We start from the raw sequence: 23,752 nt of genomic DNA on the forward strand, positions 1-23,752 counted from the left end.
TGCTAGCGTTAGTCACTGATAAAAGCAAACACTCTGAAAATGATTAGATCAGTGGTGGGATACTTTGTCTCACATGTATGGTAGATTCTCTTCAGTGGGCTAAAAGGACTGTGAAAGCACCTGCATTGGCAATATATGGCTCATTGAAAATAGATAATACAGTAGGGGAATACAATGTGAACACGAAAGTCCTTGATTCAACCAACATTTGTCCTTCTATTTTAAGTAAAGCAAATAATTTGCTTTAACGATAAGTACACAGTCACAGTCTCGCAGCTAGTGATTTATTTTTTTTACTGAACAAAAAACAGCTATTACATCTGAAAATTATATATTCGGAAGGAAAGGTTAAGGATGACTGTTAGTCTGGGTGCAGGCAATAGCAGGATATGGATTTCAGTCATACATTCAATTGTCTTTACACCGTTTTTCCTAAAGATTAACTGGTGGCTGCCGTAAAAAATTTTTATTTGATATATCGTTCATCATTTTACATTGTTTCTCAATGAGCTTGTGTCGCATATAGCCGAGGGGTCTTGCAAGCTGTATAGGTTGCGCGTCATCGGATTTGATTGCGTATTGAAAAATAGCGAGTAGCCTAGTTCGCTATGCATCGAAAACAATTGCGCCCACAGAAAAGCACGGACCACCAGCTGTCGGCGGAACAGGAGGTGGTGAATGGGACGGGCGGAGCAGGATCGGCACCTGAGGAGGCGATGACGGCCCGCCGCCGATCCCCGTACCGTATTAGCGGAACGAGCGCAGATGTGTTTTGACAACTCGCCCTCCCACGCACGCACGCGCAGCCCCCCACATAACGGCCATGACTAATTCGAGAGATTTGACCGTGCGGTCTACTGTATCGGCACAATGCTGCGTTTGTGTGTCGGGGGAGGTGTGCGGATTTCCCTGTGTGGGGAGCGTGGCCGAAAGACTGCCGCTTTGTCCGGGCGAAGCCCCGTTTCGCAGATTCCCCTGTCACTCAGATACACGACGTAGGCACGCCATAATGCTCAGAAAACATCTGAATTTTTTTTGTTAGGGGTTCCTGACTGGGTTACAGGGGCACCTGGGGGTCTTTGAAATGGATGAAATTTTTATGTCTGAATATTTTGTTTACCTTTATATATTTTAGAAAATATGATGTGTTTCAAATAAAAGAAGCTTATGCATATTTTTGGCAATATTCAATAATTATTATGATTGAATATTCATGTTTTACTAAATAGCTAAATGACTTATGTAAACCCATAATGTAATGACTCGATTTTGTCATGCTTAACTAGTATGTTAATTAGCCACTATATTGCAGTCTGAGGTGGGTACTGGATAAATGTGTCTAAAAGGTAAAGGTTTATTTAGGTGGGGATCCTCAGGCTGGTCATTTTAGGGGGCTTTCAGGGTTCTGAGTCACTTGTTCAGTTGTTATTATCTTCCATTGAAAAGGCTACTTTGCCACTTGGGAGGTTGCGGTGGATCTGCCAGTGTTCCGCCTTGCACATGGCTCTCTTTAAACCTGTGGCCCAATCTGTGAGATGATGCAGCACAAATCTTGTGGAAAGCAGTAAATCTATATTTCTGCCTGTATATGTATGCATACACTGTATGTGTGTGTTTGTGTGTGTGTGCGCGCACATGCGTGTACCAGGACAATTGCAAAATCAATTATCTAAATGTAGAGTACCATAGAATGTTATTATTTTATAGATTAACAAATATTATGATTAATCTATAGGTGTTTCTGTGGGACATGGTTTCTGTAGTGTTCTTCATTGTGGTGCACATGTCACATTGTGGATGGCAAATGCAGCTGGTATTGTCCGAAGGTTGAGAACCATTTTAAAAAGAGAAGGAGTGCTCTTTCACAGACCTCAGCATAGGGTCAGTACAATGTGTGCACGTCATTGTACAAAATTAAAAAGTTAGGGGCTGCCAGTAACAGGCTGTCCATCAACATGCCAGGCCTCAAAATGATGTTGAATTGCTTTTTCGCCAAACTGAAACGGCTCTGCATTGTAACAGCAGGAATCAATTGCCTCTGTTTGTCCAAGGTGTTGGACATCCAAGAGCTGTATGGCTGCCACGTACTGACTCAGTCCCATGAGCCACAGGGTAGGGGAATTTGCTGGGGTTTTTTTGGCTGTCGCGGGATGCAGTTGTAATGCGTCTTTCTGGAAAAATAGCTAAGCACATAAATTGACTATTGTGTTCCCAACCACCATTGCCCCCTTGCGTTCTAACACACACAGATGACCCGGGGCCATCTAAAAAATGTATGACCATAGCTGAGACTACAAGGTTGGTTTGATGCCTTCTGGCATTTGAATCAGTGACCTTTCTGTGGCCCAGACTGTCTAATAAGAATGGTCAACCCTCCATAACGAAAGATTCAGGAGACCAGTAACTGTTCCATAGGAGGCAGGGAAATAATGAACACATTTAATTTTTTGTTAATGAGTACATTTCAAAACAACAGTAGAATTAATGCTACCACAAAGGGACTTTCCATTCACATCACCGCAGTACATCTATGAGAGCGGTGGAGCTGGTTTTGAATCAGTGCTGTTAATTTTCCTTGAAAGCATGTTGATGTCACGTTTGTTGAAATGACCTGTTGTGGAGAATTTTTATATTGACCGGAGTTTACCGCGGTTGACTGTGGTTCAACAAAAGGATTACTGTTGTACGCATGCAGACACACACAAATGTACTCTCCACATTCCTGGCATACCGTAGCAGCCATTTAAACAGAGAGAGGTGAGACCAATGTTTCTCTCTCTTCTCTCTTTCCCTGCCCTCTCTCCTCACGTCCATTAGTGTGACAGTGTGCAGACAGGGTGCGGGTGAGAGAGAACAGATACAGAGGGCGGGGTGAGGCAGGGCCAGGGCACTCAGACCTCTAATACACACACACACACACACACACACAAGCGCACGTGCACACACACATGCACACATATACACACATACATACACACATACTAATGACAACACACGCAAACACATGTGCACACGCATGCACATGTGAACACACACACACACACACACATGCACACACACACATCCACACATGCTTATACCCAGAGGCACAAACGCACACACACGTGTGCAAATTCCCTTATGAACACACACTCAAAAATGCAAACATGCCTGTGCACATACTCACATACACATACAAAATTCATGGCCACTCACGGACACTCACGGACATACAGACACATGCACACACACACGCAAAAAACATGCACATTCACACTGATAAAAACACATGCATAGACTTTTACTCATCAGCAAATGAACATAGACCTGTTCTGACGCATACATTTGAAAACGTGTACATTGTATTCTGTGAGCTGGGATTATAGAAACACACAAACCCTCACACATGAGCGTGCACGCACACACACACACACACACACACAAACACACACATCTAAGTGGGCACAAATATTTTGGATGGCAGTCCCTCTCTGCGTATGAGTGCTCTTTCACCCCGGTCTGGAGAGTGTCAGTCCAGCAGGTTTCTGGTGAAATGAAAAAGTGTCCTTCTAGCCTGAATTAGCACAAGACCTCAGGAGCCATTAGGCCAAGTAACATATAAGCATCTTAACCGGGCAAGTGACTTTCGTCATTCGGTTGCTAACGGGTCACCAGTACATTAGCCACAGATGATTGACTGTGATCTCCAGGGCTCGACTCGGGCACGGTGAGACCTTGGAGGGCTGAATCGGTACCGGCGTCAGAACGAGGCGAGGTTTAGCACGGTCGCGTGGCTCCGTGCCGTAACCCGTAACCATGAGGTTCCGTGCGCCGGAATGCATTGTTTTTGACCAGTCAGGCTTAGAATGCACGAATGGCCTGTTCTCCACCTTCACAGCGACTCCTCGTTTACTGCCGATATATTCATTCTCATCGTTTATGCGAAAGTGTGCTGTAAGAAACTTTTGTTTACATTTTTTTTTTACCCCCGTTGAACCACGAAACAAAAAATGACGGCCATATTGGAATAGTTTTCATTAATTTACTGGTCTGCTGAGGACAGATAGCCAAACCAAACGGCCATTTTCAAAAAGTAAACTTGAAGGGGAAAAAATGTTTCATCGCGAAGCGCCTGAACCCTTTTTTTTCCCAAAGATTTCTCGAAAAGAATTTGAAAGTGTTTATGTTTTTCACATTTATGACCGAGTACCCTGACCTCGTTGCACGCAAGATAGACAAGTAAAATATCGCTGTTTACATTTTTCTGTATGGTTCGTTTTATGGTGTGCGCTAGCCTCTCAACAAGGAGCATGTCTAGGTTAAGCATTTCAATGAGCAGACATGATCTGTGAGATGTCTGTGAGGCGGGGTCTGTCTTCTCGGGGTTTTGCTGGAGACACTGTTGTTTTTCTCCAGTCTGCGGAAAATATTATTTCTCTTCTCCTACTCGGATTTTTGTGCGGCTTTCTAATTTCACGTTTTTGTCTTTTTCTCCTATGGTGTTACACTTTCCCTTCATCCACACACTCTCCCTCTCTCCCCCCTTTTTGCTGCTACTCCCCATTCTTTTCCTTGCTTCCCAGTTTCCCCTCTGATTTTGTTCAACTCTTCCTCTGCTTGTACCTTCTTCCTGTTTCTCTCTCTTTCGGTCTCTCTCTCTCTTTCCCCTTCTGTCTCTCTCTTTCTTTTTCCCTCTCTTTCTCTGTTTCAACTCTGTCTCACCCCATAAGTCCCCTCTCCTTGCTCTCTGACTCCGTGCTCCCGGTCCCTCTGTCCCTCTCTCTCCTTCTGTAGCAGTTCCAGCTCAGGTCTCCCAAAGCGTTCATCTGGTGCTGGTGGGAGACAAGGGCTATGTGTGGTGGGCTGGTACAGCCCAGTCTCATGACCAGGGAATAATACCTATTACAACACACACACGCACACACACACACACACACGCACACACACATCGTCACAAACACATACCCCCAAACGGCAATTCTGAAGCCCAGCGAGGAACACGAGACAAAGCAGAACAGGAAAAGATGTGAAAGACAGAGAGAACGCGTTTTTTTGCTTTCATCTTCCGGCTAAGCCTCTCTTCTCAGAAGGAACCAAACATGCTTTGGTTACGCACAGGTACTCCGGCTCTCTTTCCCCATTGCCTGCATCACTCTTGCCTCTCTGTGTGTCTCTCCTGTCTCTCTCTGTCTCTCTCTGCCTCTCTGTGTGTCTCTCCTGTCTCTCTGTGTCTCTCTGTGTGTCTCTCCTGTCTCTCTGTGTCTCTCTGTGTCTCTCTGTGTGTCTCTCCTGTCTCTCTGTGTCTCTCTGTGTCTCTCTGTGTCTCTCTGTGTTTCTCTGTGTCTCTGTGTTTCTCTGTGTCTCCCTGCTTTTTTCAGGTTCATTGTTTCTATGTGTTTCTGTCACTCCTGGTAGTATGAGTTTTTTTATTTTTTTGTTTTATTCAGTAGCTTTCAGTAACCATACAATATACATGTTATTACACTAGACATGTTACACAGTAAAATGTCAATTGTTACTTAAAATATAACTGTGTTAATTCAACTCTAACAGATAACTGGTAGAGTTGAATTAACACTAGAGATTTTACTGTGATATTCAATGTATAACAAACATTGATTTATTAGTCATGTATAGTCATACAAAATAGAGACATATTTGACTTGAATATATTCACTTTATTATATTATACAGAACGTAATCAGGTCTGTATAATATTATAAAGTGCAGTACTGAAAGAATGTACTGCACTGAGGGTCAGATGTGTGTGCATTAAGTCATTCAATTTATGAGGCACACTCTTAAATGTATGTAAATTTCAGTAAAAATACATTACAAAATAGTTGAAGGACATTGCTTTGGCTCCTGTGAAAATGGATGATTCACGAAACCACATAATGATTCATATGTGGAGGTTTATACATTTAAGTGCCAAATGCTGTGACCTTGTAAATGTGGAATTTTAAGACAGAGAACAATTAAATGCTTGATAAAATGCAAAAGGAAAAGTGCAAACTGCGAATAAATCCAGTGTTCTGGGAACTTTTGGACTTTGCTGAAGCGCTTGGGCAATGGCGGTAGGCCAGTATGGTGAGATATAATATTATAATGGTACCAGATACATAGCCCCGGTTGCACAACGCGGAGAATGGCACCAGACGCGGAACAAAATGGCCCACACATTGTTAAACAGCTCAGCTTAAGTGGGTCAAAGCGAAGGCTTTAGAAATGTTTCCATTAAGTGGATGAACCAGAGCACCTGGTGGAACTGTACTCTGCAGAGCCAGGGTTGGAAATACTAGAGGCTTAAGTATCACTAAATGTACAAGCGCCTTGATGGAGTAGTACTGCTCAGGGCACTAATACTGTATGTGCTAATATATACTAATATGGGCTATTCAATATGTGGATCTTTAATTTTTTTGGCCAGAATGGTTCAAAAGTCCAAACCTAACTGTGAAAGTGAGTTGATGAATGTTACTGACCAACGGTAAAGTTTGGCAGCGTTTATCTGAGTGGTCAGACCCAGGGTTTGGTGGACTGTAGGTTCAAGTCAGGTGAGGTAACGTGCTATAAGGTAACTGCTCAGGGGTCAGTGCACTTGTGGTGTAAGTGTGAGTGTCTTGGTCTTGGAGACCAGCTGTGGTCTGGCTTACGTGTGCATGAAAGTGGTCATTTATGCGTGCGTCTGACAGCGGTGTAGAGAGTGCGTGGCATGCCCCAGTGCATGATGGACCATGTTTACAATATGATAATGCGGTGGACTTTGTTCTGCTACAGTATGTGAGCCTGAATGTGTTATTAATCATTAACAGGCTGGCACATATGCAAAAACCCACACTGAAACTCAATGATGCACACAGACACACACACACCTAGCAGGCCCATGGATGCATTCGAGGCATTGCCTCTTCTGAAAAAAAGGAAAAGAGTCACAATTGATCAACTGATTAGATACTCCTACAGTACAGTATAAATGAAAAGTCTAAACAGTGGCCTCTATAGACAGAAGGACACGTGTTTCCTTGTTAGGGCGAAGGCAGGAACTGTATTGAAAAATAATCTCAGTCAAAATCGCCTTGTCATTGGATGCATGCAGATATATGAGCAACACTACATTTAAAACTTAACATCCCATCAGAGTTCAGGTTTAATATATTTTATGTTTTTGTGGGTTTGGTTATTACACCTCTTATCATTACAGAGAAATCATATATTATGAATATCTAAAACACATTTAGAACAGAGATTGTGGCTTTGGAAATATTTTACAATTGATAGACGGTTTCTAATCCTAAATTGTATATTTATTTGTACAACAATTCACATTTTACAGTCAAAAGACAAACTACTTTATTTTACATTGTACCTTGTTACCATTATACCTTGTTTGATGGGTTTGTACCTTGACTGAAGGTGATTTGATTGTGTGGTCCCATAAATTAGCAAGTGTGTTGGAAAATATCTAGATAACAAAGGGGTTCTGCTTTGGAATACAACAACCTTAGAGAGATACTGTATTCCAGTTGCTTAAATAATTAAAATGTAAATGTAAGGTGACTTGCAAACTAGTCTTAAAGTGCTTGATAAGGATTGGATAATATTAGACTGAAATGGTAATATTTGTTGTGTAGCAGTGATATCTCAAACTTTGTTTAGCTGATTTCATGGGCAGTCTGAAGTGGAGAATCATGTTTATTCTGTGTTAGCTAGCTATATAGTTAATTGTAAGCCTATATAAACCGTCTGCACTTGTGGAAATGGATATAGATTCAGCTAGCTAGCTAGTGAACTAAGCATAATCACTGTTTTGCTTATTAGCTACCCAGCTTTAAATAAAAATAATGGAAACTATTTTGCACATAAGTCTTTGTATGCAGAAATTTGAAGTTACACTGTGATTTATGTGTTGAAAAGGACATCACACCTGTGGTGAAATCTGGTGGATTTTTTATATTATGGGGTTGCCCTGCTTCTGCAGTGTCTGGGGCTCCTAAAGTCAATGGAATTTGGAACTCCAGCAAGCACCATGACATTTTTGCCAAAAACCTGGTATCCTTAAGCCAAGAAGCTCAAACCTGGCCACAAATTGATCTATAAGTGAGACAATGATCCCAAGCATACCCAAAGGTCAAGCAGAAAATGTGGAACTGACCAAAAAAAAAAAATCAATGGCCACCTGAGTCTCCAGACTTCAAAACCGCTTTAAAATTTTTAGTTTGACTTATAAAGAGTGTAAGACCACAAGTGCAGACCAAAGAATCTGATGGATTTGGAAAGCTTCTGTACGGAGGAATGGTCACTCCCCGACATGTTAACTAATCTCATAAAACACTATAAAGGAAAGGGGGAGCAAAGGGAGAGCACAGGGAGTACTGAAAACAGAGGTGTGAATTATTATGACGGCAGTTTTTTGGGTTAAAAGAAATATTTACTTGTTAAACAAAATATTTTTGTCAAAGCCGTTCTTTGTATCATTAGTAATAGTTATTTTTTAGTAACATAATTTTTTAACAGAAGACACTTATACGGTTTTGTACAAAATATACATTTTGACAGATGAAAATCAAATAGAAACTTTCAGCTCGCAGCTTTTACGTACTTTCACAGAGCAATTAGCCAATTTAGAAGAATAGCATGTCCCAGACAATTTTATTTCAATAAGCAGAACATTATTAAAACTGGGGTATGTTCAAATGAATGGAACAAGTGAATTTGTGTATTCACAGGAAAATGTATACATAAATCAGTCACATTTTATTCACACAACAGCGAACAATGGCATACTTGTTTTAACACAGCTTTTAATGAGATGCAGTAATTATAACTTATATAAAATATAGTACATTTAATAGTATTTAATGAACCAATAATAGTATATGCAATTTTTAAATGACAATTTGTACCACAGGAACCTCAATGTGACACTGTACCTGAACCGAGGTAAAAAATGGTGCATTTCACTCAACTGAAACAGAAAGTGACATCTTATTTCAGCTTTATTTCATTATTTTTAAGAATGAAAGTGATTCTGATACACTGCCAACCTATTCTGAATATATGATACTGCTGCTACCAACTGGCCATAAGCACAAATAAACTAGTTTACTGCATAGTGTTGTGATCTGGCACAATTCGCATTGTAAGGTTACTGTAGTTAAGTCAGTATTCTCTATCAAATAAAATTCCTTTAATTCACTTATTTATTATTCAGAACATTTTAGCTTATTTGAGCTTATTTGCTATTCAGAAAAGAAAAAAAGACATTAGCAGATTGTGTGTTTTATTAATAATCTGTGTTCAGACAGAGCCGAAAATCTTTCTTAGAGCAGAGTATTTAAACAGCATTTGAACAGCAATGATTAGCAAACAGCAATGATTATTTTATTGTATTTTATTGACTGAATCATTGCTGTTCAAAGGCTGCTTAAATACTCTGCTCTACTCTGGATTTTCAGCTCTATCTGAACACAAATAAATGAAAATACAGCGGATTTTGAGAAGGAATAAGGAGAGTCTGATAATAATGTAGTGTTTATGGAGTTATTCTGTGGGAATATAGCATGGTATAATCTACCATCCAGGCATGCACGCAGGTATTCACTTTTGAATTAATTTAGATTTAATATTATTTCAAATGGTAATTTAAATAATACAGTTATGAGCTACCTTATCACAGATTTATCAGATGGAGCAGCCATATTTTACTTCTACTAAAAGTTTTGGATATTTAGCCTGTATGAATGTATTTCAGGTCATATTTTTAAATTGGATTTATGGTTAAGAAAGCACACAATGATTTAAATCTGTCACACGGATTGAATGTTTCTTTGTGTATTTGTGTGTCACTGTCTAATCATTTAAATAATTATGTTAATATATTGCACAGTATATTTAGATTAAATATTTTAAATATACTTAAATTAGTGGAGACTTGTGATTATTATATTTATGATTTGATCTGTTGTAGTCGATTAATCAACTCAAATCTCTCCTGTTGTTTATGTCTCTTCAGTCTAGTCTGTTCTCTGAAGCCAGTCTAATTTGTCTTTCACCTTTATATCGAAGGGCGTGCTTATGTTGAAAGGCCAGGGAGTGTTGTGTTGATAAATGTATCGAAAGCCGCGTTTGAAAGCTCCGTAGGTGTTTACATGTGCACACGCTGAACCTAGAGCTCCCAATGAGAACATGCGCGGCTGCTGTGTGTGTATGCGTGCGTCGGAGACTCATTTTTCATTTGAGCCTTCCTTACAGTAAAACGGGTGTGTCAAGTGTATGTACAGCAAGATTCATCCATGAAACTCGCATAATGAATACAGAGAACAAATATTTGCACTTAAAAATGAAGGATAACCGTGAACCCTGTTTATTGATGCAAAATTGAATCAAATTGCTCATGTGCCGTATGACCACAGGGTCCAGTCCATGTACACACTAGACACACGTACATGCACACACACACACACACACACACAGGCACACACACATGCGCGACACTCTCGCACGCACGCAAAGGCGCAAACACACACACACACACACACACACACACAGGGGCAAACACACACAAACTCACTCAGGCACACACACACACACACACACACATTGCTGTGTTTGCCCTCCGTTGTTACACCCAGGACAACTCTGGCATTGAAAAGGTGGCCTAACTCACACACACTGACCCCTCCCAGCCTCTTTCTGTCGCTCATAAGGGCAGTCTGTACTGAACCTCTGCTGACAATCAACGCAGTGTTAGCTGACCAACACAGCTGGACTGAGAGACAGAGAGAAGAGAGGAATATTTGTCTGTCCCTCCTCTATTTCAAACTCGCATCTTTACCCCAGTGAGTGACTCGGTGGGGCAAAACAACACGCCAGTGTCACTACGACCATTACGGACACCACTCAATCCATCTTTCTGTCATTTTAGCTCTCTCTCTCCATCCACCTCCCTCCGTTTTCTCATCCCTTGCACCTCCCCTCGCTCCGGTTTACCTTTGCACCTCAGCCTCCCCTCTTGCACTCCTTCTCTCCTCTGCCCTCTCCCAGTTCTCTCCCTCTCTCCTCCCGTCTTCATGCTCACCCTCACACACGCCCTTTCTCTCTCACTCTCTTATCTCCTCTGGCAGACTTTTCCAGATTTACTGCCCACCTGGGTGGGGTGCACATCTGGATCTTATTAAAGAGAAGACAACGTAAGGAGAGGACAGTTTTGAGAAGGCTGTCGGCATTCCATCTGTCCTTTACGGCGAGGAAGAGAGGCAGAAAGATGGAAAGATGCTCAGACGTGCTTGTAACAAACTTACATAAACAGAAAGTTAGTAAAGAACTTAAATAAACAGAAAGGTGCCGGTGAAGTAAGAAGTCTGTGGAGACTGTCGGCACTGTGCAGTAGATGTCAAAATGTATGCAGTTTCTTTTCATTGCTAAAATCGTGCCCCCGTTTTAAAAAGAGAGTCTGTTATAGTGAGCCATTATGTGGCCAACGGGTGGATCCGATCTACAGTTCATTTGGTGATGCAGAAGCGAGTGAGGAAGAGATGGAAGGATGGGCGGAAAAAGGGAAAGGGAAGATATAAGGAGAGACAAGACAGGAAAGACAGAGGAAGAGGGATTGAAGCAGGGGCAGAAAGAACGAGAAGGGTGGAGGCACGGAGCGGGAATATGAAAATATATGGAGAAAGATAAAAAAAGGAGGGTGCAGAGAGGCAGTAGAAGAAAGAAAAGCAGAGATATGAAAGGGGGCTACTGAGAGCTGAGAGGTTCTGCTGGTTAGATTTCAGAAAGATAAAATGATGGAAGAAAACTGGATTTCCATAGTGAAGATTAAAATAGCCTTACTGGGGAACATATTCCTGTCATACCTGTAATGCTTTCCAGTGTCCTGATACCATGCCCATAAGCTATTACACTGTGTTCTTCTGTGTTGGCACTGTACTAGTCCTCATTGTCACTGTGCTGTTCTTCACTGCCACTGTGCTGTTCTCCTCTGCCACTGTGCTCTTCCTTTTCATCAATGTGCTGTTCGTCACTATCACTGTAATGCTCCTCTTCATCTCTGTGCTGTTCTTTACCATCACTGTAATGCTCCTCTTCATCGCCGTGCCATTCCTTATCATCACTGTGCTGTTCCGCGCCATCAGTGCTGTTCTTCGTCATGACTGTGCTGTTCTACGCTGTCACTGTGCTGTTCCTCTCCAACACTGTGCGGTTCCTCATCATCACTGTGCTGTTCCACACTGTCTCTGTCCCGTTCCTCTCTATCACTGTGCTGTTCCTCACTGTCACTGTGCTGTTCCTCTCTATCACTGTGCTGTTCCTCACTGTCACTGTGGTGTTTCTCTCTATCACTGTCATGTTCCTCACTGTCATTGTGCTATCCTGATGCTGTGTGGAAATTGTTTGGGTGGAAAGAGTGAATCTTAATATCCCAGAGTGGCACTAAAGGCTGAAACTGTGGATTTGGAGTAGGATAATGAGAAGGCAAATGGAGAGAATAAGCAAGCAAGGGTGAATTTTTCCAACAAAAACATAGGGATTCCTGGCATTCCTAGCTGGATTGAAGCTTAATCTATCAGAGAGAGGGAGAGGGAGAGAGGGAGAGGTGGGTGCCTGCCCACTTGTACCCCCCTCTCTGACAACATCTCTCGCGCTCTCTCTCACACACACTCTCTCTCTCTCTCTCTCTCTCTCTCTCGCTCTCTCTCACACTCTCTCTCTCTCTCTCTCTCTCTCTCTCTCTGTCTCTCTCTATCTCGCTCTCTCTCTCTTTCTCTCTCTCTCTCTCTCTCTCTCTCTCAGTCCATGGCTATGTGGTGGGAATGTAAAAGGTCAATGATGACCCTCTAATTGTTCGAATTGAGCATGTGACTTTTCCAGAATGAAGGTGATGTATTTCGTGTGGGTGTGATGATTAATATATTGTTCCAAGTAAATGCTATAGCCTAAAAGTGGCCAAGACAGTTTATTTAATTCATTTTTTTGGCTTCCTTTTAATTATTTGTTAATAATAATACTGTTTTATGACAAACTTAGAGTGATTTTGGTGTCAGTCAAGCCTTTCTCTCTCTCTCTCTCTCTTCATCACTTCTCTTATTTTCTCTTTGTCACTATCTCCAGAGCCTCATCATTCACCAGTGATGTTTTTATCAGTAGTTTCTGTGCTACTTCAGATAGACGAAAGACTATCCTGTGCCTTTATTTAGCTGGAGATAATTTCCTGTGCTACAAGTTAATATTTCCAGATCAGTCTTGCATCCTTAAATCAATGGGGGGATTTTATTTATATTTTTAATAGCCATTGCACATACACAGGAGCATAATGCAGCGTGACTTTGATCCATGAGCTAATTACAATGCAAAGTGCCTATTTTTTACTAATAATCGGTATGAAAGGAATGTCACATATCAATAAAAAAACAATAAACAATGGGCAAGATTCGATTGGTTTAGTATTAAGTGGAAGTGTTGGAACCTACTTTTTTCTTCACATAGTTTGGAAAGATATTTCATATGTCATTTCTGAACTTGCGTTTATTTATGTTGAAGGACAAATGCTGATTAAATTCAGTTCAGTGCCAGCAAGGGCATGTTAATATAGTAGAAATAATATGCTACTAGAAAGATAGAATGAAAAAGTAAAAAAAATGTAAAAGGTAGGTGAAAACAAAGGATGAGGAAAGTGCAGAGGTATTGTTTGATATGAATCTCCTTTGTAGTGTAGGTTTCAGAATTGAGATTTAGACCAGAGACCCTTGTCCCTATAGGGGACGAAAATGAATTGCTTATTCTTAGGATGCTATAAGCCTTTGTCTTGTAACTTCACACTGCAGATGTTGGTGTGACCCAAGACTGTTTTATGAAGGTTCTGAGAGTGTTCCTCAAGAGGAAACTTAACCAACACCAACAAACATTCAGTTTAAAAATAATTTACCAATCAGGGAAGTTGTCCAAAAGAGCATCCTGACAAAAGAGTATCCTTTAGTTAGTCCCTGTGCCACCAATGAATAGCACATGTACAATCTGGAACATCATAATTTATTTGCAGGATTGAACCCGTTTTAAGGCTCTTTGTTGTCAAGGTGTAGCCATAGAATTGTATGTGTGTGTGTGTGTGTAAGTGTGTGTGTGTGTATATATATATATATATACATATATATATATACAGTTATGAGTGAATATATATATATATATATGTTTTTGTGTGTATGTGTGAGACAGAGGGAGAGAGAGAGAGAGGGACAAAGAGAGAGAGACATACCACCCTTTGGGGACAGTGCAGTAGGTCTGGCGACATCATGTGCTTCTTTTCTCAGGGAGGTCTGTGGTTTGAATGTATTAATCCCCCATTTTCTCCCTCCTTCCACCACTGCGCCTTTCTCACCCCTTCTTAAGCAAAGCTCCCCAAATCCTGAACACATGACCCCCCCCCCCCATAATCTCTACAACCAGTCTAACACTGGACACAACACAAACAGCACCACACACACACGCGCACACACACACGTACACACACACGCACACACACATGCACGCATGCTCACACACATGCCCGTACACGCACGTACACACCGAGGTAGTCTGGTAAAGTGGTGGAAGAGATGCTTATGCTTATACGGTATGAGTAATCAATTTGCTCCAGTGAGTCACTTGTCGACTTTTAGTAAAACTCCAAATTCAGGCACATCCACCCCACCCCTCTTCCCTTCTCTGGAAAACGTCAAACATACACGGACAACTATAGTATCCCCCACAACGTGGCATTCCAACCCCCTGATTCAGTTACCATATTCCCATCTCACAGAGCTTACCATATGTTACCTGTTTTGGTTCATTGTCATCTCAGTGATGTCATCACTGTGCAGCCAGCTTTTCAGTGCAGGTTGAGGGGCTCCTGAATCATGGATCCAGTTAAGGTACTTCTTCAATGTACAGTAATGCGCCCTACGGCCTGGATCAAACACACTATGTGGCAGGTTTGGCCACACCCAATGGGCCTGATGGGTATTATATAGTAACAAGCTTCAGTATGAATAATTCTTGGAGGCAGTAACACAGCAGAAGGAATGATTATAATTTTGGTGTAGAAATAAAAGTGAAATGAAAGATATCATGCGAGAGTGTGTACAATATGGGTCTGAACGAAACTTACTCAAGTCCCCGTCCCTCTACGAACCACTCCCTCATTGCCCATCTTTCGCCGTAGTCCGAAGACGCATCGCTTCAGACTATACCTGAACTAATTAACTATCACCACTCTGCAGATCATTTCTATCACTTAAATTCCCCTTTCTCATGCTACACATGTACCTCCTGTGCCACTCATGTTACATGTACCTCCATCCAGCACTTATTGTGCCTTGTGTCATTGTCTTGATGTTGTAGCTTGTAATGCCTCCTAGTTTGACTTAGCATAGGTTAGGTCAGTAATGTTCACTGTGTGAACTGGACTTAATGTGTTCATGGCTACGGATAACTGTACAAAATTATTGTCCCTTATCGGACCTGTGTTTTGTAGTTACAATGACCTTTGGTATAAAAACGTCTACCAAATACATGTAATGTAAATCCCAAAAGTGTAATTTTATTATGTGCACTGTTGGTGTAAGAATTAACTGTTTAACAACTTACTTAATTTTACCGTTTTTAAGTGTACGCCTCTGGTTATAATATTTCACAGTAATAATAATATCATAATGATATTATTAAATAATATAAATAGACATTATGACATGTTTCAATACAAGTAACTAAACATGCAATATTTCTTATCATTATTCATTCAAGTTGTTTGTTTCCAAAGGAAAGAGGCCCTGTGACTCACTATCTTTCTGCGTTTAAGGGTGAGATGGAAGGAAGTGTGATCAAGCAAGGGATATCATACAGTGATTTCTGTTTTTAGATGTTTGTTTGCATGAATCTGTTTTGCGTCCCTTGTCCTCACTGCTCTATCACAGACCTGCATTCAGTTTTGTTGACACAACTCCCCATCCACCAAACAAAAACATGCAAATGTGCAAACAAACGTACTGTTTTTTTGATGGCTTTGAAATATATATTCCTGTGACATGCCATGTCTTACGCAAGCTTTGACGTTAATTATGTTCGAAGAATAATACACAAGATCCTAGATTCAATCTATATTTTCCCTCAACTTAATAGACATACAAACAAATGCAGTTTGCATCTTTGTATCTTTTCACAAAAATAAGTTTGGCCGGTTTATTTTGGTGATCTGTGAATTGTGATTGTGATGAAAAAAACACCTATATTTCACGCGAGTCAATGTTTAGGCCAAATTATTGAATCCAGACAAAGTACTCAAAGTGCAGATGATTAACTGGTGCTATTCTGAAACTGATATTGACTTAAGGTTTCAAATTGACTTTTGAATCCTCTACTTCTGCTTTTCCAGAGACAGCATTAATTAATAAAAATAATAAAGTCTGATTACTGATTAATTTTCTCCCGGACTCCAGGTATTGGAGTTCTCTCTCTTTTCCCGGAACAGGAAAGCGATCAAAAATGAAAGTAGAATCATGTCAGTGACAATGGCATTAGGCTTCATACAGCTGTGACATCAACAGAACGTCCCGGCAGAGTTATTTAAAGAGTGTGTGTTGTTCCCATGGTGATACATCAATATGAAATAAAATGTAGCGAACTGCTACTTATCCGTGGTGAAATAGTAGTGTTGGGTGGAACACTTGAAAACCACAGATCCAGAACATTGGTATGCTTGGAACAAATGGTACATACTTAATAAATCAGTGCATTTCTGAGTAATGTCTTCCAGTTAAAGCAAGCTGATAACATAAAATAAAAACCTTCAGCATAATCAATTCTGATGAAAGATATCAGACAACATATTTCATTATTCCACCTACTTTTATCTCTGAGTTAAAATCAGCTGTTTTTCAAGAACTTTTAAGAAAAGGCACATTATGATATGCTTCATTTCCAACAAGCACAGCACCTGGAAGGAGGTACTACTGAACCTGTGCCAATCATTAATAAATTAAGAAATCTGGAAGGAAAACAGTGTTGGTATTTTGTTACCAGGGTACCCAAACTCATACTTAAATTTCTCTCGCCCCCTCTCTCTCTCTCTCTCTCTCTCTCTCTCTCACAGGTCATGATATTAACAGCTCCTTAGAGCCAGCCAACATTGACACCAGTATCCTGGAGGAGTACATCCAGAAGGAAGACGACAGCGCTGACATGTGAGAGAAGCCCGGCTACCCCGCCGCCACACGAGATCGCAGCCGCCGCCGCTTTCCGAAATGAGGCCGCGCGGCGCCGCCACCGCTCGGCCACGCGGTCACTCGGCAGCGACGCACATCCCCCGATTTGACGCGGTCTCACACAGGCCAGCCCCTAGTCCGCCAGCGCGAGCACGAACAGCCCCGCTGCAGAGAAACCCGCCGTTTCACGCCCGTAGCTGTTCTCTCTGAGCCATACGGTGTGACGGAATGCACAAGTTAGAGGCTATGCTAACTGTAAGCCTCTCCTCAAATATAAGTCAGTTAAATCAAACATTACGTGATATGGCGTCGTAGATGGCCTTATCCAGAAAAGCCTACAGGGCTTACGTTTATACATGGCACCCATTAACTCAGCTGGATGTTTACTGAAGCGAGTCGGGTACCACGCACAGGGCTACGCCAGCGCCTCACCTGGGATTTGAAACCGCTCCCTCAGAGTCGCGGGCCCGGGGCTCGACGTGTGAAAAATGTGACGTGCGGGCAAACGTCTGCGAGTGCAGTCGTTTTTCCTCTCTGTTTATGAAGCGTTTCGCGAAGAAATCGCTATTTCGTTCCGCCCACGCACCTCGCTGGATGTGTGCGTGGGGCTTCAGGAGAAATCGGCCGCTCGCCAGTCATTCTCAGCGCCCTCGCTTCGTTTCTACGGTAGACCAGGCGTACAATGGAGGCATGAAAACTGGCGAACTGGTTACAACCATCTACACACTATTTGATCACACTTCCTCTTCGTGCAAGCGACATGAATGGTAGCTGAAAGCTAAAAGCCTACATAATAGACGTACGGTATTTGTGTATTAAGAGTTTCCTGAAATGCGCTTTGACAATGCTTTGTGATATGAAATTGCACCGCACTGTACTGCACTGCTATGAATACATTGATGATTGATGATGCTCAGTTTCTGACCTTTATTTCTGTGTAACCCCCCCCCCACCTGCTTATTCCTCCTACACCTCCTCCTCCTCCTCCTCCTGCTCCTCCCCACCTCCTCCACAGCTGTTTCTCGGAGGTACACAGCGCCCCCGGCCCCAGCTACTCCTCTCCTCAGGTGGGGGTGTCCTCCGGGGGGGTGGTGTGTGGTGTGAGCCCCCCCATCCCCCTCCGTCAGGGGGCCCAGCCATCGCTCCCACCTCCCTGCCAGGGGCCCTACCCACCTCCACCCCCCCTGGGGCTCCTGAGGCACAGCTACACCTGCCTGGGACCACAGCAGCAGAACCCCCACGTCAAGACCGAGCACTCCTCCCACTACGCCCCCGGGTGAGAGAGAGAGAGAGAGATAGAGCAAGAGAGATGTGATGCCTTTTTATTAGAACATCACTGAAAATTCATTACTAGAATAAAGATTAAAATAATAATAATAATAATAATAATAATACATTTATTTTTTAAAATCGATACGCAGTATTAAACAAAAAACATCAAAATAATATATAAATAAATAAAAATAAACTTTGTCGCAAATCATCAGCACAATAGTTGTTTTTTTTGTTGAGAGAGAGAGAGTAACTCCTGCTCTGGGATGAAAAAGAGAAATAGAGCAAGAACCAGAGAGTGACTACTCAGAGGTGACAGAGATGGAGGAAGCGACAGAGGGAGAGAGAGGGGGGTTATTGCAGTCTGAGGTGAGAGAGAGAGAGAGAGAGAAGAGGGGCAGGTGATCTGGGGAGAGAGAAAGGGAGGCAGGAAATTCTATTGATGATGGGAAGATGATGGAAATGTGAAGGGTGGCAAAGGAAAGATGAGTGGAAGGGTATACCAGCTAGAGGGAGGCTTAAAAACAAATGCTACCAGCAAAGGAAGGGTGGGATGCAGAACTGCCGCAGGGCGGAAAGAGAGAGGGAGAGAGGGATGCTTATTTATGTCCGCACATACACTGCAACACTACAGCTTGTCTTCAAATCAACACCCAGTTCAGACCCTAGAGACCAGGTGAGGCAAGTCATCCGTGTGAGCAGGTGATCAGCTATGGCCCAATCAGCACTGACAACCTGCAGACTGTACTAAATCCAGGGTTAGGGGCGACTGCACCAGATGTGCATTGCACTTTCACGAACAGTTACAGACTCAGCATAAGTGAACTTTTACAGACTCAGCATGGCTTCATTGAGTCAACGAGCCGGCTAGGCTTGTCCTTAAATCAGATCAGACTCTGCGTTAGCAAACTTACTCCCGTGCATGCACTGCAGTCCAGACACATGTGTGCGCACACATACACACACCCTGAGTACTGAGTACGGTTCCATTATGGAAACTCCTTGTTTAACTTTACTTGCACAAACAATGTGTGGAGGAAGAAAGAGAGGGAGGGAAATGGACGAGAGGAGAGAAAAAGAGTGAGAGTGTGAGATGTAGATACCCTGTAGAACATTACAGAATGCTTCCAGTTTAGCATATAGTACACACAGTTGGAAAGATATGTACATGGAGCATTTGTAAAAACAACTAACACAGCTTATGGTAGAGACTATACAAGCTGCAGTAGGCTACATTAAAATGTTCAGTGCAACATAGCATAGAGAAACAGCACGAAGCATAAAGAATATCACGGAAGTCCTAATATCACTGTATACACACAAATAGTGTAGCTGTTATTATAGCTAAGAATGTAGTGAAGACAAGGCCATATGAAAAAATTAGTTGTTTTGCTTTACATTTTCCTAAAGTCGGAAGAAAACGTGTAGAACCTGGTTAGTACTGATTTGAAATGCTGGGCTCTTACCACATCCACCTCTCATTCCTGTAGGACGCTACCTGAGTCCCCCCCAGACTCCAGCTCGGAACCCTACTCCCCCCAGCAAGTGAATGGTACGTACCCTCTGCCCATGCATCCCTTTGCAGTCCTCTACCACTGTAGAAACAATAGAGGGGTGTGTGTGGCTGCAACGTTTGTTGACGTCGAGCGAAGTCAGAAAGAGAAATCAATATGAAAGCACCGTATAGTGAAACGCCTATTATAACGAAAAGAACAAAAGAATGAAACGCCGAAAGTACTGAAAGAGGGTGAAAGGGCATATGTGGGAGGAGAAGGACAAAGTGGAGAAAAAGAGGGGAAGTAAGAGAGCAGGAGAGATAAGGTAGGAGGTAGAGTACATGGGAAAAGAGTGAGGTGACTTAAAGAGCAGGAGAAGTTACACAGAGAAAAGAGACTGACATAAGCAGAAGACAGAGAAAGAGAAATCTGCTGAGTAAAGGGTGGTGAAAAGAAGGGGGGACAATGAAGGAGAGAGGAAGTTAGGAGGTTAAGGCGAGGTGAGGAATGGTGAGCATGGGTGAGAGACGCAGAGAGACAGAAACGAATATGACATGGCCGCCCAACAGTGAGAGGGAGAGGAGGACCAAACACAGGACTCTCGTTCAGGTAGGAGAGCGCCCTCCGCTCCACTGACACTACAGGGCTTACTAATTATCTCTTAACTCACATTACCAATGTCAGCCATGGAAGTCAGGAACTCCTTGCTGTCTGCATTGGAAGTTAAAACATGCTCATCTGTTTTAATGTGAATCCATTCCACACATTTCATACAAACATATCTGACGTGTCACTAATTTACAAATCAGTAAATTGCCACTCTGGAAAGAAAGTAGTCAATAGTAACTTTGGACTAACTTGTAACTCCGTAGGACGGAGTGTAGCACAGTGGGTAAGGAACTGGGCTTGTAACCGAAAGGTCGCAGGTTCGATTCCCGGGTAGGACACTGCCGTTGTACCCTTGAGCAAGGTACTTAACCATAATTGCTTCAGTATATATCCAGCTGTATAAATGGATACAATGTAAAAAGCTGTGTAAGTTGCTCTGGTTAAGAGCATCTGCTAAATGCCTGTAATGTAACTTGACAGGGCATTTCAGGGAACAAATGAATTATTGTACTGAAGGTTAAGAAGGGAAATTAAAACAAAATAAAGGCTCAAATATTTTTTTCCAATCAAGCTAAAATCTTTTGACGCACTGCTCATCACTATTTTGGTACAATGTCGTTCGTAGATGTTTTTTGCAATAGTATCTATTTTTTTTATTTCAGATGTACTTTAAATAGATAAATGAACAAACACTTTGAGTGCATGCTCATGTGGCACTTGCATCAGGTTTTACCTTCTGTACCATATTTTACCGGGTTTTTGTATATCTGGTTATTTCCTGCTCCCTACTGCTCTGTGTTGATCTTTCCCTTATGGGAAAAAGAGGTGTGGAGTCCGATAGACTTAATGGCTGAGGTCCAGTGAGGAACAATGCATTCTAGCATAAGCTAAGGGTGGGGGCCTGTGGTGAATGTATTCATGAGAAGGAGTGGCTCTAGGGAGAGAGAAAATCGGTTTTTCTACATACATGTATGTATACATGTATTTGTTTGTATGTACACTTAAATATACATTACTGGCAGTATGGCCAAAATACCATGGTATTCTGTCCCTATACATTCTACATTCTGCTTACATATTTGCTCCCTATGCATGAGCAAAATAGATGTTATTTTGTACAATTGCATAGTATTAAACTAATATTTTTATCAAGTTTAAGAGGTTTTAATCAGGCTTGCTGACATCCTTTGTATGTACAGTAAAACTGAATATCCAAGGAGTACAGAGGGTAGAGGCTGTCACCACAGGGTTTTCGTCTTAAGATCCTGTATGGTTGTTGGTTTTGAAATACCTCTAATACGAATGTTTTCATGTATTCAGCCATGATCATCATTTTTAATGAACCTTTCAAGCATCTGATGAGAACGCCACCTACATTGTTTTGGAAAATCCTTTATGGTCCCGCAAACCAAATGAGCAAGAGACAAGGACATCTTGTAAAAGTCACACAGGTTTTTTAAAAATGTGGGCAATCACTAAATGTTTAAGGCAGTGCAACCCACTCACTGGACCCCTTCATCTGTTGTGTGAATGAAAACAAAATAAGCAGTAGAGCTATGCCTGTCTGTCCCAATTAGCCTCACATTCAGATTTTAAATTATTTAAAATAGAGAAAGGGTAGAATTTCCAAAAACCATTGCACTGATGTGTATTTCACTAATTACAAAGTGATTGTGATTTCCCCTTCATTTGCAATGTAAATATTTGGGTTACATTCTCCCAGGTATAGTTTATAATAAGTAATACCAAATGATAAAAAGAATTTGTGTCATATGGCCAAAATTATTGGTGGCTTGTACTTTTTGTAATTATTGGTGGCTGCAAAAAGCTTTTCTGAATATGTACCCCTGCAAACAATATGTGGAAAGTAATGTTCCATGTAAGTTCTAAATCAAATTTTGTATTGGTCCACAGAAGCTAAACTCTTGCTAGAACACAAATATATCATTCATGGCCAGAGAAAAAGGAAATTTGAATAAAACAATGGCTATTTGCCTTTATATCTGTTCATGTAATTAGTTCTGCTTTGTGTTTTGAAAAAATAATGAGTGCCCCCATACTAATATCTACAAATACAAATATGACCACTCTCCAGTTTTTATTGAATTTATATTGACTCATGCATAATGGCCATATTCTTTCCAATGCATATTATCCTTTTTTATTCAGTAATTAATAAAAAGTTATTTTATTATGATCTACAAATTATAATAGAATTGGGAGAGAAATTTAATTAAAAAATATATTCTCTTTTCCTCTTGTTGTTACAATGAATACTGAAAACAATGAAATGTATATGATCTTGAATGGCATGTGCTGTTTCCATAGATTTTGGGCGGTGAAAGTGAAAATAGGTTGTTAGATTTTCAAATTGTTATCCCTTGGGGCTGATTGTATGATGTCATCCTGATGATATTTTAGATTACAATTGGAAGTAGATTAAAGTTCAGTGTTGATTTCAGCTTTGAAACAGAGATGGATCATTCACGTTACCTACCCACTACTCCCCTAATATTAATCTTAATTAATTAATTAATTTTGTTCTTGAAGTAACACATACAATTACAAGTATGGTAAATTATGTTATTTGACCTGTTAGAAATGTTTCAACTTTCTTAGAAATGTGAAAGCCTCAGCTGAATCCATGAAAAGTTTTTTTCACCATTTTTGATATTACAGTACAAGGGATTTTTTAAGCAACTGAAATACATCAAGCCCAGCAAGAAATTTAAAACAGAATTTCCAAGAAGATATATTTAAGTAAAAAATACATGTACGTATGGTATGTTGTAGGAGCGGAAAAGGTCTTCTTAACCTTTGAACTCCCTCTCCATTCTGTATCTCAGACTCTCACCTTCTCAGGACAATGACGCCTGAGAACATGTGTCACATGACCCCTCCGCCGCCCCCTCCCCCGCACGCCCATTACCCCGCCATGCAGCGGGACATGTACCTGAAGCCGGAGCCCATGATATCGCAGTACCCCATTGGCCCGGCCATGGGCGGGGGCGGGGCCGGGGACATGCAGCAGACCCAGATGCTTCACCAGCTGCTACAACATCCCCAAGGACAAGAGTGAGTGAGGGAGCAAGGGGTGGGTGGGGCTTGTGGGTTGAAAAAGAAGGGGATAGGACAAGGAGAATCAAAGGGATAAAC

General features: G+C 41.6%; 1 protein-coding gene across 4 annotated transcripts in view; it reads left to right on the top strand.

Moving 5' to 3' along the window:
- The window catches only part of myrf (myelin regulatory factor), a 51,535-nt gene that overhangs the window by 5,747 nt on the left and 22,036 nt on the right, over window positions 1-23,752 (top strand). For 3 of the 4 annotated variants that reach the window (XM_035419584.1, XM_035419587.1, XM_035419585.1), the window contains exons 2-5: window positions 17,108-17,198; window positions 18,235-18,495; window positions 19,982-20,043; window positions 23,443-23,671. In XM_035419584.1, coding sequence (XP_035275475.1) covers window positions 17,108-17,198; window positions 18,235-18,495; window positions 19,982-20,043; window positions 23,443-23,671 — 643 coding nt within the window. Of the gene's footprint in view, window positions 1-5,057; window positions 5,098-17,107; window positions 17,199-18,234; window positions 18,496-19,981; window positions 20,044-23,442; window positions 23,672-23,752 lie in introns of those variants that run through there. The other variant, XM_035419586.1, reaches the window with a different exon arrangement.

Source organism: Anguilla anguilla, chromosome 5 (assembly GCF_013347855.1).
Source record: "Anguilla anguilla isolate fAngAng1 chromosome 5, fAngAng1.pri, whole genome shotgun sequence".
NCBI lineage: Eukaryota > Metazoa > Chordata > Actinopteri > Anguilliformes > Anguillidae > Anguilla > Anguilla anguilla.